The sequence below is a fragment of the Camellia sinensis genome, chromosome 9 (genome assembly GCF_055761805.1).
Source record: "Camellia sinensis isolate YWXY chromosome 9, ASM5576180v1, whole genome shotgun sequence".
NCBI classification, from domain to species: Eukaryota; Viridiplantae; Streptophyta; class Magnoliopsida; order Ericales; family Theaceae; genus Camellia; species Camellia sinensis.
The window spans coordinates 81,285,963-81,299,158 of NC_138969.1; the positions used below are offsets into that span (position 1 = coordinate 81,285,963).

Consider the following 13,196-nt stretch of genomic DNA (forward strand, 5'->3'; position numbering starts at 1 on the left):
TTAACTTATTTTATAATTTTTACTAAAATAACCAAACAATCTCTCAACTCTTTATGCCATACGATTGCCCAAATATTTTAAAAGGTCTTGCTGGGGTCGTGGATTTATAAAGGAGAAATTACACTGTGTCAGTAAATGATAATTACAAAAATAGTATAAAAAAAATATTATAAATATTAATAATTAATATTATAAATTTTTTCAATAATATATAACAATTTTTTAAAAATTATCCCGAATAATGATTTCCCCTCTATAAAAGATAGTGGAACTTGGTAGTTGATATTTGCGCGTGATTCGGGTTCTACTAGTGTGAGTTCTTCTTGTTCTACTAGTGACTGTTGGGTTTTAAGGTTTGTTTGTTTGGTTGTTGGTATTTCGTACTAACTAAGAAAGATGAGCTATCTTGGTGTTGGTGTGAGTCCTGGGAATGTCCCAGTGTATCATGGGACCAATCTAAAGGTAGTTGATTGGAGGGTGAGGGTTGCAGAGTTGGTATTGAGGTGTGCAATCTGTGTCTTAGGTATTCTTGCTGCTGTTCTTATAGGTTCTGATACTCAGGTCAAACAGATCTTCTCCATCCAAAAGAAAGCTAAATTCACAGACATGAAAGCTCTAGTGTATCCTCTCTCTCTCTCTCTCTCGCTGTGTCTGAGTTGGGTTTTGATTTTGATGCAATAATAATGTGTTTGTTTGTTTGGTTGTTGTAGGTTTGTGGTGGTAGCGAATGGGTTAGCTGCGGGCTATTCACTGGTACAAGGATTGAGGTGTGTGGTGAGTATAGTAAGAGGGACTGTGCTCTTCAACAAGCCCTTGGCTTGGGCTATTTTCTCTGCTGATCAGGTACATATAATACAACACTACTGTCTCTCTCTCTCTCTCTGCTTAGTGAACTCAATAATTTTTAATCTTTGCCCTTATTTTTTTTAACAAGTTTGGTCTGTTATGGTTGCATCTATGGCTTCACTAATCACTATTTGGTTTCTGAAAAACTCTAACTCAGAAGATGTGTCATGAAATATACCCACAAAATAAATGGGTGGCTGAAATTTGATTGTGCATTTCAACCATTGATAATTCTGGGTCTAATTCTGAATAATAATCCTGGGTTTATGGTATAATTGTTAGCTTCTTGTCCATGTACGCAACATATATGCATCAAGACATGCATAATCCTAATTTGCTAACACCATTTTTTGCCATCCAATTTATAGAAGGTTGATACAACGAGCCCTATGTCATTGCGTCACTCTTCATCATCTGCTCATTTTCAAATTTCATTTCCTCTTAGTTTGCTTGGAATTGCAGTTCACAGGGGAAGTGGGTAGGTGAAAAATGTAATTGTTTTTTTTACAGCAATGAACATGGGAATGAAAATAAATAAACAATTTGTCAACGAGTACCCTAGTAGGCTTAAAATGTTTATACATAATTTGTGAGAATACGTGGAATAAAAATGGACAACTAATTTAATTTTGTTAACTAATGCTTTTAAAAATGATAGTAATAATAACTTTATAAAAAAAATAATAATAATAATGATAAAAATTATTCAAACTTACAAAAAGTTGTGGATTAAAGTTTCTAGGGAAGGTTATGAGTTCAACTCTCTTTAAGGGGAATTGATAAGCACTTAATCTTTTGCAAGAGTGAGGAGGCTAATTCTTATAAGTGTTAATTTAACAATTAATAATTAACATCTAACAATTGATTTCTATAGATTAAAATAAATAAATAAATAAATAAATAAAAAGTTGTGGATTGAACCCTTTCCTAAAACTGAATAATAATGTTGGAGGACTACTATCTTAGAATGTCTGCTTTGTACTAATAATTAACTCCAAGTTTGGCATGATTGAAAAAAGATAAAAAGTCAAAAAGTCACTATCCTATTTAAGTCACATCATCTTATTTAAGTCACATCATCTTATTTAAGTCACATCATTTCTCTAACACATCACTTCAAATCCAATCCAAACCCGACCTATATTTTATAAAAAATCAAAAAATATACTTATTTAGTCTTCTCAAACTAAGCCTTAGTAGGTAATTAGAATCCACACCTAATTAACCCAATAGTAATTACATATAATGGAAGCCATTTTATCCTTCTTCCGTCCAACTATTGTATCAGAGGAATTTATTGCATGCATGCCACTGGGGAAATAGCATTGAAGAGGTAGTAGGTATGATCTGATTCCCAATTCCTAACACTATTTATTGCACCCTCAGAATAATTAATAGAACTCCTCAAAAACAGAGTTTATATAATTGTGTGTTGCATGGGGAACTGCAATCTTGACTCGTCTCTTGTGTATGCTCTCACATTTTGTAATCCTGGTCTCCGTGACCACATCAGCCGTCCACGTGTACTTGACAATGGCTAACACAATTAGGGGTGTTTATTTCATGTGGAAATATTAGGAATCATGAAAATGATCATGAAAGATTTGTGATTCTTAGATTATCTTAATTAGTGTGTGATGTTTTATTCTAAGTATAATTCAAAGGTCACAAATATTTTATGATCATTTTCATAAAAAAAAATTTATAATACCTAATATTACTGTTATTTCATGAAATTGAGGTTTAAGATTGGACTCCATAGCCAATACAGTTCATTATTTGATTAGAAAAGTAAATGTCAAACCAACAACCAAGTACACATGATTTGCAGTCAAATAGTTCAAGACTATTTATTTCGCACCCCTTAGTTTTTATGATTGGTGTCTGTGTAAGCAATAGTTGACAGTCAAATGGTTCAAGACTATTTATTTCACACCCCTTAGTTTTTATGATTGGTGTTTGTGTAAGCAATAGTTGATAGCCAGTAATAGCTGATGCTCAAAGTATGTCCCAAGATCCCATGGCCAGTAGTACCCTTTTTCCAAATGCATTTTTGTTGTTCGGCTATAAAACATCATGCCACGTTTTTCATTGTCGGATTAAGTTGAGTAGGATTATAAGTACAATATAATTGAATAATGAGATTACAAAGTGTGATAGTATTATTAAGTTGAAGATGTAACATAAATTATGTTTCTTTGCGCTTTAATACGGTAGGTATTAGTTTTGTTGTAGAAATTGTGAAATTAAATTAAAAAATAAATAGATTCATATTTAATAAATTAAATTACAAAATATGAAATCATGGGACTAAATTATATAAGTTGATGAACAGAAATACTCAACAACATAAAATGGTAAAAGAAAGCAAACTGAAACCAGTGTGATACTGCAATCTCCTTAAAGCAAATTCGTCGTCTCACCGTGGGTGGTGGAGGTATGTCGGCGTTTGTCCCTCAAGATACGACAATATAGATCCGCTAACACAGAAGCACCTTCTATTTAGCTCCAGTGAACTGACAATGACAGCACTCTCTCACACAGGAAAAATATACTATAGGAGCAGACTGACTATAATCTAAGAACAAAAGAATTCTATGTTGAAGCCAAAAAAGATAGCCTCCTTTTATACACAATGGGGAAGAGAGGAAAAGCTTCCCAACCATAAAGGTTGACAACAAATGCAGTCAAAACTGCCCAATAACTTCTGCAAAACTATTGGAACTTAAGTGTGTGAGTTACACACAATATACACGTGTGTGTGTGAGTATATCAGCAGTCACTTGACAGACTTGGCCCAAAAAATTAGGTTGGTGGACCACCAATCCGGCCTAACTCAAACCTAATCCATTCCAACAAGCCTCAAGCCTAAGCCCAAGTTCCACAATCCACAATCCACAACCCACAAATCATAGACCACAGTCCCCGAACCTGGACCCAATCTGGGCGGATGGCGTGCAGTCGCGCACATGTGGCAACTTTTGCATAATCAACTTGGACCATAGTTTTGGCCCAAGTCCATTTTTGAAGCATTCATAACTCTCTTCCTTCCAAAAATTTGGATGCCCTAAAGGACTCATGCCTTTTTCAAAATCTTAAGGTTTAAATACGCATCAATACTTTCCTCTACAATCAATGTAGGATTGGTATTTATACACATTTCTCAATACCTCATTCATGAGGCCAACTTTATGAGACAATTTCTCATTCAATTTTTAATAGTTTTTTGACATTCTTTTTGTTGTATAAAGATTTGGTTACAAAGAATTTAAACTCATTTGATCTCACCCCAACCAGTGGTTGGGACCTACTTTAATTTCACATTAAAGTCACCATAAAATCATTTTTTCCCCACAATCCCCAACATGAATAAAAATTGACCGAATAAAGAAAACGGACAATGTTTAACAACAAAGACTCGGAGAGAGAGCATACAGACTAACCCTACGTCAGAAAAGGTAGTTATTGGTCTTGAATCTTTCATAGTGAAAGCCTATCGAATTTACTAGTTGACCAGTGAACGTGATGTCTTGAGCTCTTCTGCCGTTTATGTAAACCAAGACAATAGACCTCACACGGGAGTTAGTCCAACCATTGTTCTTGTTCTCACTAGTGTGTCCGGTATGGCTCTGGAACACTAGCCTGGTTTAGTAAGTGTTTTAAAAAATTTGACCTTGTCAATTCTTAAAGAAACAACCCCACTTCGCACTCACATAAGTGACCTACATAAGGTATCTCATTATACCACGGTTGATTTTTCATCTCACTTAGGTCATTAAATTAGATTAACCTTCCACTCCCTATAAGGTATCACTGTATAAAGGAATGGGGGGTAAAAGGATTTACCTCTTCAGTAACTCACTCGTTACATGCAGTTAGGTTGTCCCTTTGAACCTAGATCTAGGGATGTCCAGTCAACTAAGTTGAGTTTTCTATTCCGGTAACATTTACTAAAGGCCTTAACCCCATTCCTCTTGACGACGTTTTTACTAACTCTCGAATTAATCATTTGGTTAACGGATCCACAATGTTGTCCTTAGACTTTACATAGTCTAGAGAGACAACTCCATTAAAGAGTAGTTGTCGTATGGAATTATGTCTATGACGGATATGTCTAGACTTTCCATCATACATATTGCTCTGTACCCGTCTAATTGCTGATTAGCTATCACAATGAATACAGATAATTGGCACAAGTTTTGACCAACGTAGAATATCTTCAATGAATTGGCAAAGCCATTCATCTTCTTCAGTTGCTTTATCCAAAGCAATAAACTTAGATTCAATCGTTAATCTTGATATACACGTTTGTTTGGAAGATTTCTAAGACATGACTGCCCCTCCGAGCGTAAACACATAACCACTAGTGGATTTGGAATTTTTTATATTAAGTATCCAATTAGTATCACCATACCCTTCTAGTAGTTTTGAGTATCTAGTATAATACAGCCCATAATCCTGGATGTAGCGTAGATAACCTAACACACACATAATACCCCTCCAATGAGTAGTATTCGAATTACTCGTGTATCTACTGAGCCTACTAACAAAGTATGCAATATCCGCCCTTGTACAACTCATCAAATACATCAAACTCCCAATGACCTAAGAATATTCTACCTGAGAGACACTCTTACCATTATTCTTAGTCAAATGTAGACTCAAGTCTACTGGTATCCTAGACACACTCATATCTGATTTACCAAATTTTTTAAGTATCTTCTCAACATAATGAGATTGAGAAAGTACAATACCACTAGATGTTTTGGTAATCATAATATGTAGAATTACATCTACAAGGCCCATATCTTTCATATCAAACTTAGAGTTTAACAATCTCTTGGTAGTTCTAATCATTTCATCATTACTACTAACAATGAGCATATCATTAACGTATAGATACAAAATGACATAACATTTGTCAGTGTCTTTGTCATATAGGCATTTGTCACATTCATTCTAAACTCATTTGACAACATAGCGTTGTTAAACTTCTCATGACATTGCTTAGGAGCTTGTTTCAAATCATAAAATGATTTGACAAGCTTACAAACTTTCTTATTTTACCCTAGAGCTGAAATTCCCTCGGGTTGCTCCATGTAAATTTTTTCGTCTAAATCTCCATTAAAGAAAACTATCTTTACATCCATCTGATGTATCTCTAGATCATATAAAGCTATTATCACAATCACCATGTGAATGGATATAATCCTTGTCACAGGTAAATACATATCAAAATAATCCAGGCCTTCTCACTGCCTGTATCATTTGATAACTAGCCTAGCTTTATACTTATCAATTGACTCATCCGCTTTCATCTTTCTTCTAAAGATCCACTTACTCCCTAAGGCCTTACTACCTGGGGTAGATCTACTAACTCCCAAGTATGGTTCTGTAAGATGGAGTCAATTTCATTTTTAATCGTTTCTTTCCACAAAGGACTATCAGGTGAAGTCACAGCTTTGTGGAAAGTTTAAAGCTCTCCCTCTAACATATAAGTCAAGAAGTTCGGACCAAAGAACTTGGAAGTCTTATCCCTCTTACTCTTTCTTGACTCATCTACTTTATCATCTTGACCACTTTCACTAGGATCATCTTTAAGTTCCTTCTCAGAACTCTGATCCTCTCCTCGGCTTCAGCAAGGAAACATGTCCTCAAAGAAGGATGCATTTCGTAACTCCATAATAGTATTGTTGTGTATATCTAAAATATCAGACTTGTGGACAAAAAACCTATATGCACTACTATTTTGTGCATAATCAATGAATATACAATCTATGGTTTTCGGACCTATCCTAACCTGCTTGGGTGTATGTACTGCCACTTTTACAAGACACCCTCACATTCATAGAAAATTATAAGAAGGCTTGCAGCCTTTCCATAATTCATATGGAGTCTTGTCCACTTTCTTCCGAGGTATTCTATTTAGAATGTAATTCACAGAAAGAATTGTTTCCCCCTACAAGTTCTGTGGCAACCCAGAACTTATCAACATTGCATTCACCATTTTCTTCAACGTCCTATTTTTCACTTAGCAACACCATTTGATTGAGGGGAATAAGGCATTGTAGTTTGGTTGTTAATTCCAGATTGAGCACAAATTTCAATAAACGGCGATTCATATTCTTCACCACGATCACTTCTTAAAGCCTTGATCTTCCGATTTAGTTGATTCTCAACTTAATTATTAAAAAGAATAAATTTATCAATTGCCTCATCTTTGTTTTTAAGAAAAATACACATAATAGTATTTAATGCAATTATCAACAAAAGTGATGAAATACTTGTTGTTACCACGTGATTGTACGACTTTCAAGTCACACACATCACTATGCACTAAATCTAAAGGCTTGGTACTTCTTTTAATAGAATGAAATGAAGTCCTTGTCAATTTAGCTTCTACACAAGTTTCACACTTATGATTTGGATTAATCTTGAAAGATAATATGTGATCTAACTTGATTAATCTACGCAAAGAGTTAAAATTTACATAACCTAGTCTACCATGCCACAATTCAGGGGACTCAAGCATATAAGTAGAAAAAAACACTTTCTTATTCATTTTTGGGATAATTGTCATTACCTTGAGCTTAAATATGCCGCCCGATATATATCCCTTCCCCACATAGACTCCACTCTTGGTCAACATGACCTTATCAAACTCAAACACCATGCAAAAGCCATGCTTGCTTAAAAGCAACCTTGAGACAACGTTCTTATGAATGTCCAGCACATATAGGACATTATTCAGAGTCAGCTCTTTTTTTTAAGTCATCTTCAGGACCACCTTGCCTTTACCCTCAACAATTGAGGTCGCAGAATTTTCCATGAACAACTTCTCACTATTTGAAATCTGTTTGAAAGTTGTGAACATCTTCTTCTCGGCACAAATGTAGCGAGTAGCCCTAGTGTCCATCCACCATTCTTTCGGGTTAGACCCCATTATGTTCACCTCTAAGACGACAACAGATAAACGCATCTCATCCACATCTTGTGACAAATCCTCAATTTCAGCCATGTGGGCACGACTTTTGTTTTATGAAGGGTACTTCTTATAAGGCTTCTTCTTCTTGCGTCAATTAATCGCCCGATGCCCATTGCTTCCACAGTTTCAGCACTTTCCATTGAGCCTAGAAGTAGGTTCATGCAGCTTGTAGACTGGCCTTTTGGAGACACCGCCTCTAGCCCCCAGCTTCGAGCTTTTGCCTGTCGGTGGCTTCTTCTTCACCCTTAAGGATTGGCCATGCTTAACCATGTTTGTTTCCACAGTGGCGGTACTCCCCCATTTCTTCTTGTTATCCTTCTAAATTCAAAACCTTACAACGAGCTTTTCGACTGTCATCTCCTTTCACTTGTGCTTCAAATAGTTTTTGAAGTCTTTACAGCCATTAGACAGCTTCTCAATCAGCGCAACTACCTGAAATGATTCACTCAAGAACATTCCCTCTACATGAATCTTGTACAGAATTACTTGGAAATCTTGGACTTGACTAATGATGGTTTTTGACTCTGCCATTTTGAAGTCTAGAAATTGGCCAACGACAAATTTCTTTGCCCTAGCATCCTTGATCTTGTACTTCTTGCCCAAAGCATCCCACAGCTTCTTTGTTGACTTCTTGGGATAAAACACTTTGAAAAGTGTATCTACCAGGCCATTTAGAACATAATTCTGGCAAGGAAGTCCGACTACTTCCAAGCATCTAGAGTCATGAGTTTCTGCTTGCTCATTCTCTTCCACAGTTGGTGGATCCTCACTCAAAAATCTCGCAAGGCTAAGAGTAGTCAGGTAGAACAGCATATATTACTGCCATCTCTTGAAATTCACTCCAGTGAACTTCTCTAGACACTCATCCTGGTTGAGCAGTTCTCCCGAAATAGCAGGAGTAGCAACAGGGTTACCTACAAAGGTCACAGCAACGTTGACCACAGGGGTCACAGGAAGGGTTAGCAAGCTAGTTGTCCTGGGGTTCTCATCCCCACCAATATTAGCAGCAGCGGCAAAATTAGTGACAGTTGCCATTTCTAAAAATACAACAAAATTTCACTATTTTATATTTCCAGAAATTAAACTTAACACTAGAAAATCCCAAAATTAAAATTTTAATTTAAAACTAGTCTCACCACTTACGCTAGAATCGAACATGGTTAGGAAAGTTTCCAAGAAGGTTTGAGGGGTCACATCGGTCCCACTTAAGACCTAATTAACCTTAGACAAAACTTTCAAGATCATGTTGACTCCTAATCCATAGGAAACAATTTTTAAAATTAAGTTCTTCAGGGGATAAATTAGGTTAAAACAAACCAAGTTTCAAAACTTTCAAGCAATTAAAAATTGTTAACCAAATTACAAGCAATTAAAAAATTGCTACAACAATTACAAACAAATAAAATGCTTTCAAAACAACAAACAAACATACTTGCTTCAATAAAATTGGCAATTTAACCACAACTAAAATTCAAGAGAAAAATTGCTTCAAATATAAAGAATACAAACCAATCTAATTAGGATTCTATTTGGTCCAAAACTCATTTCCACGCTTAGTTATTCATGTTCAACAAAAAAAGGTTAGTAATCCAAATTTTTTATGGCAATCCCAAATTCCATTCATTTTTTTTATTCCTTTCGCATAGATATTCCTATAAAGAAAGTTAGCAGAAAAACACAACAACATACAAAGCAAATAATCGAAAAAAAATTGTAAAAGTAATAAATTAATTTAATAAAAAAATTAAATAAAAATTAAAATGTTAGACAAGTTAATTAAACTTATAACTTCCAAAAATTCAATTAAAATTAATTGGCAAGAGTTATAAGAAATTATTACACAATAAACATGTAAATAATTCTAGCAGTCGTGCAAATAATTCTAGAACAATTAAAATGTAAATTAAACTAAAAATTAGAAATAAATCTTATTACCATGTACTATTATCAGTGGCCATTCAATTCTCCGAAACAGTGGCGGTTAGATAAACTATTTTATTGTTCTAATTATGCACTTCAAACAACAAACAGTGGCCTATTTTTCTCCAATGAACAGATCGTGAATAGTGTACATTCTGGGGAAAATAAAACTAATTGAAGTTATATATGAATCTATTTGATCAATTTTATGGGAAACATAGAATCTGTTTTAAGATTCTTGTAGAGATTGTGAAATTAATTAAGAAAACAAACAGATTCATATTTAATAAATTGAATTACAGAACATGAAATCATGGGACTAAATTATACAAGTTGATGAACAGAAATACTCAACAACATAAAATGATAAAAGAAAGCAAACTAAAATCTGTATGACATTACAGTCTCCTTAAAACAGATTCGTCGCCTCACCATGGGTGCTGGAGGTATGTCTACGTATGTCTCCCAAGATACGATTGTATAGACCCACTAAAGCAAAAACACCTTTTGTTTAGCTCCGACGAAATGACAATGGCAGCACTCTCTCACACAATAATAATATAATACAAAAGCAGACTGACTATAATCTGAGAGCAAAAGAATTCTGTGTTGAAACCAAGGAAGATGGCCTCCTTTTATTCACAATGGAGGAGAGAGAATGAGCCTCCCAGCCATGAAGGCTAGCAACAAATGCAGTCAAAACTGTCCACAATATACACGTGTGTATATATATATCAGCAGCCACTTAACAGACTTGGCCCAAAAAGATTAGGTTGGTAAACCACCAATCAAACCCAGCCCGAACCTAACTCAAGCCCCAAGATCCACGACCCCGACCCCGACCCGGCCCGACAGCACGCATAGTTTTGGCTCAAACCCATCCTTGAAACATCCCTAACTCCTTTCCTTCGAAAAATTTGGATGCCCCAAAAAGCTCATGCTCTTATCAAAATATTGAGGTTTAAATACCTATCAATGTTTTCCTCTACAATCAATATGGGATTTGTAGTTATACACAATTCCCAATACCGCATTCATGAAGCCAACTTTATGAGATTATTTCTTATTCAATTTTTAATATTTTTTGTCATTCTTTTTGTGGTGTAAAGATCTTGTTACAAAAAATCTTAACTCATTTGATCCCACCTCAACCGGTGGTTGGGACCTACTTTAATTCCATATTAAAGTCACCATAAAACCATTTTTGTTCAACAAGTTTTTTTTTTTTTTTCCTGCTAAGATTAAATCTATGAAATTATGCAAAAGTATTAATTGCATAAAAATTGGTTTTGTTATTCGTGTGAAGGGTAAGGGTAAAATGGTTTTATTGTTTTCATCAGACTAACATGACACAATCCATTAAATTATGTAAGGATTTAGTAGACGGAAACTCATACGATGTGTCAATTTGATCCTTCTAGTTTACACGATATGTCAATTTGGTCCCTATTGTTTTAATTTGCTCGATTTTGACAGGGACTAATTTGATACATCGTGTAAACTATAAGGATCAAATTAACACATCGTTTGAGTTTTTGTCCACCAAACCTAACGGCCGTTATTTATTGGATCAATATGACACAATTTGTTAAATTAAGGAGCAAAATCGAGCAAATTAAAATAACAATAACCAAATTGACACATCGTGTAAACTACATGGACTATTTACATAATTTACTCAATATTCTATATAATACTAACATGGGTGTGAAACTCGCACCACATGAGACCCACAGTCATATGAGGATTTAGTAAAATATTTTGTAATTTATTTTGGGGTCTATTATTTTTGGTGGGAAAAAGAATTTCTGGTCTTCTCTGGGTTGGAAATTATTTGTGAATACACATTGCAAAGAAAGGTTCATTATAGTTTTAGGCAGATCATGGGCCTTCAAAATTCAACTATGCTATAGACACTGTATTTCACACCGGGTAAATCACCAGCTCTCACACAATTTGGTGGGAGAGGTGATTATTTATGCAGTATCCCTATCTTTCTTCTTCAAAATTTAAGGTCATTCTACTAGCCAATTCAGACTTACCATGGCTACAGGTGCTCAAAAACCAACTTAAAACTTCTTGTTCAGGTAAATATTTAAATCATTAATCCATAATACATTAGATTATCCAACTTTTGACAAACTAAACCCACGAGTCGATGACCTTTTAGTTTAGAAATTTGGTGGGTTGCGGCAAGAGACCCCATTTTATAAGGCTTCTGGAATTTGAGAGTTTTGGACTCCTTAGAACAATGTGACAAATAGTTTGTAAAAAGTAATTAAGAAATTCCACCAAACCTACTTGAATTTTTCCATATAATTTGTCATATCACTGGCCTTTCAAGAAATATAGGTGGATGGGGTACATGCTCGAGTCCTTGCAATATATGCCTTTAGATCTTCCCATTTGATAGGGGCTAAGAAGCATAAATATGGACAGAGACATAGATATAGGTACAGGACATGGCAATTTTGAAAAAAATTAGGACATGAACATGCCAAGAATACGGCAACATTTTCTTTTATTTTTTTCTTTTCTATGTATATGGATAGGACACAGATATAAGAGCCATCACCGCATATGTGGGTTTTTTTATTTTTTCACTTTCCTCGCTCTTTTTTCTTCATATTTTACTTTGACCTTAAATCATATTTCTAAAGTTATGTAAAGAAACTCAGTGTTTAGATATGTTTAAACACAGGACATGCATTTCTGTACTGTCTTCAAAGTGTCTTGTAAAAAAATAACTAAAAAAATTAACTCGTCGTGTGGAGTGTCTAACAAGTGGACACACATGTCCCTACTATGTCAATGTCCCATATGTGTCCGACACCGACACGACACCCATTTTGAATGTCAGGGCTTCACAGGATGGGTGTATGTTTCCCATTCTGAAGCACCGATGACGTTTTGTTGAGTTGAGCATGATCAAATATCTTATTTCCTGTCAAATGTATAAGGCTTCATTTAATGATCATAATAATCTAATGCATCTCCGTATATCATCAATTTCTGCAGCTTATGGCATACATGATGGCGGCTGCGGTGGCAACTGCACTACAATCTTCAGTGTTTGCCAAGTTTGGGGAGACAGAGCTGCAATGGATGAAGATCTGCAACTTATATGGGAAATTCTGCAACCAAGTCGGGGAGGGAATAGCCACAGCACTAATTGCTAGCCTCGGCATGGTCGTCCTCTCAGCTATTTCAGCTTTTAGTCTTTTTCGCTTGTATGGTGGGAACAAAGTTAAGAGCAGTGCAACATGGTAGGCTAAGCTCGCTCGCTCTATTGTTCAACTAATTAAACTACAACCTTCTTCACCCTCTCTTTAACCATAAAGATTTGTAACTTGAGAAAGTGCACTTTGTGACTTAACCAGTTTGTAAAATAAAAACAAAGAGACTAGTGTTTGTGGAGTTTGGGAGTAGATTTCTCTTTTCTACA

The 13,196-nt window shown here is 35.2% G+C and overlaps 1 protein-coding gene across 1 annotated transcript; it reads left to right on the forward strand.

Annotated features, from left to right (window-relative positions):
* The first annotated feature begins 258 nt into the window (after positions 1–258).
* Positions 259–13,196, forward strand: LOC114265139 (CASP-like protein 2B1). Its single transcript, XM_028205874.2, has 3 exons — positions 259–620; positions 711–843; positions 12,770–13,196. Exons 1-3 carry the CDS (start codon positions 397–399, stop codon positions 13,019–13,021), a joined length of 609 nt encoding a protein of 202 aa, XP_028061675.2. The 5' UTR covers positions 259–396; the 3' UTR covers positions 13,022–13,196.

What these genes read in the sequence shown, in the direction of transcription:
- LOC114265139 (XM_028205874.2), top strand. Translation starts at nt 397, where the DNA reads ATGAGCTATCTTGGTGTTGGTGTGAGTCCTGGGAATGTCCCAGTGTAT. An exon ending in ACAGACATGAAAGCTCTAGT is followed by an intron (nt 621 to 710) that starts GTATCCTCTCTC and finishes TGGTTGTTGTAG; the next exon opens with GTTTGTGGTGGTAGCGAATG. An exon ending in CTATTTTCTCTGCTGATCAG is followed by an intron (nt 844 to 12,769) that starts GTACATATAATA and finishes CAATTTCTGCAG; the next exon opens with CTTATGGCATACATGATGGC.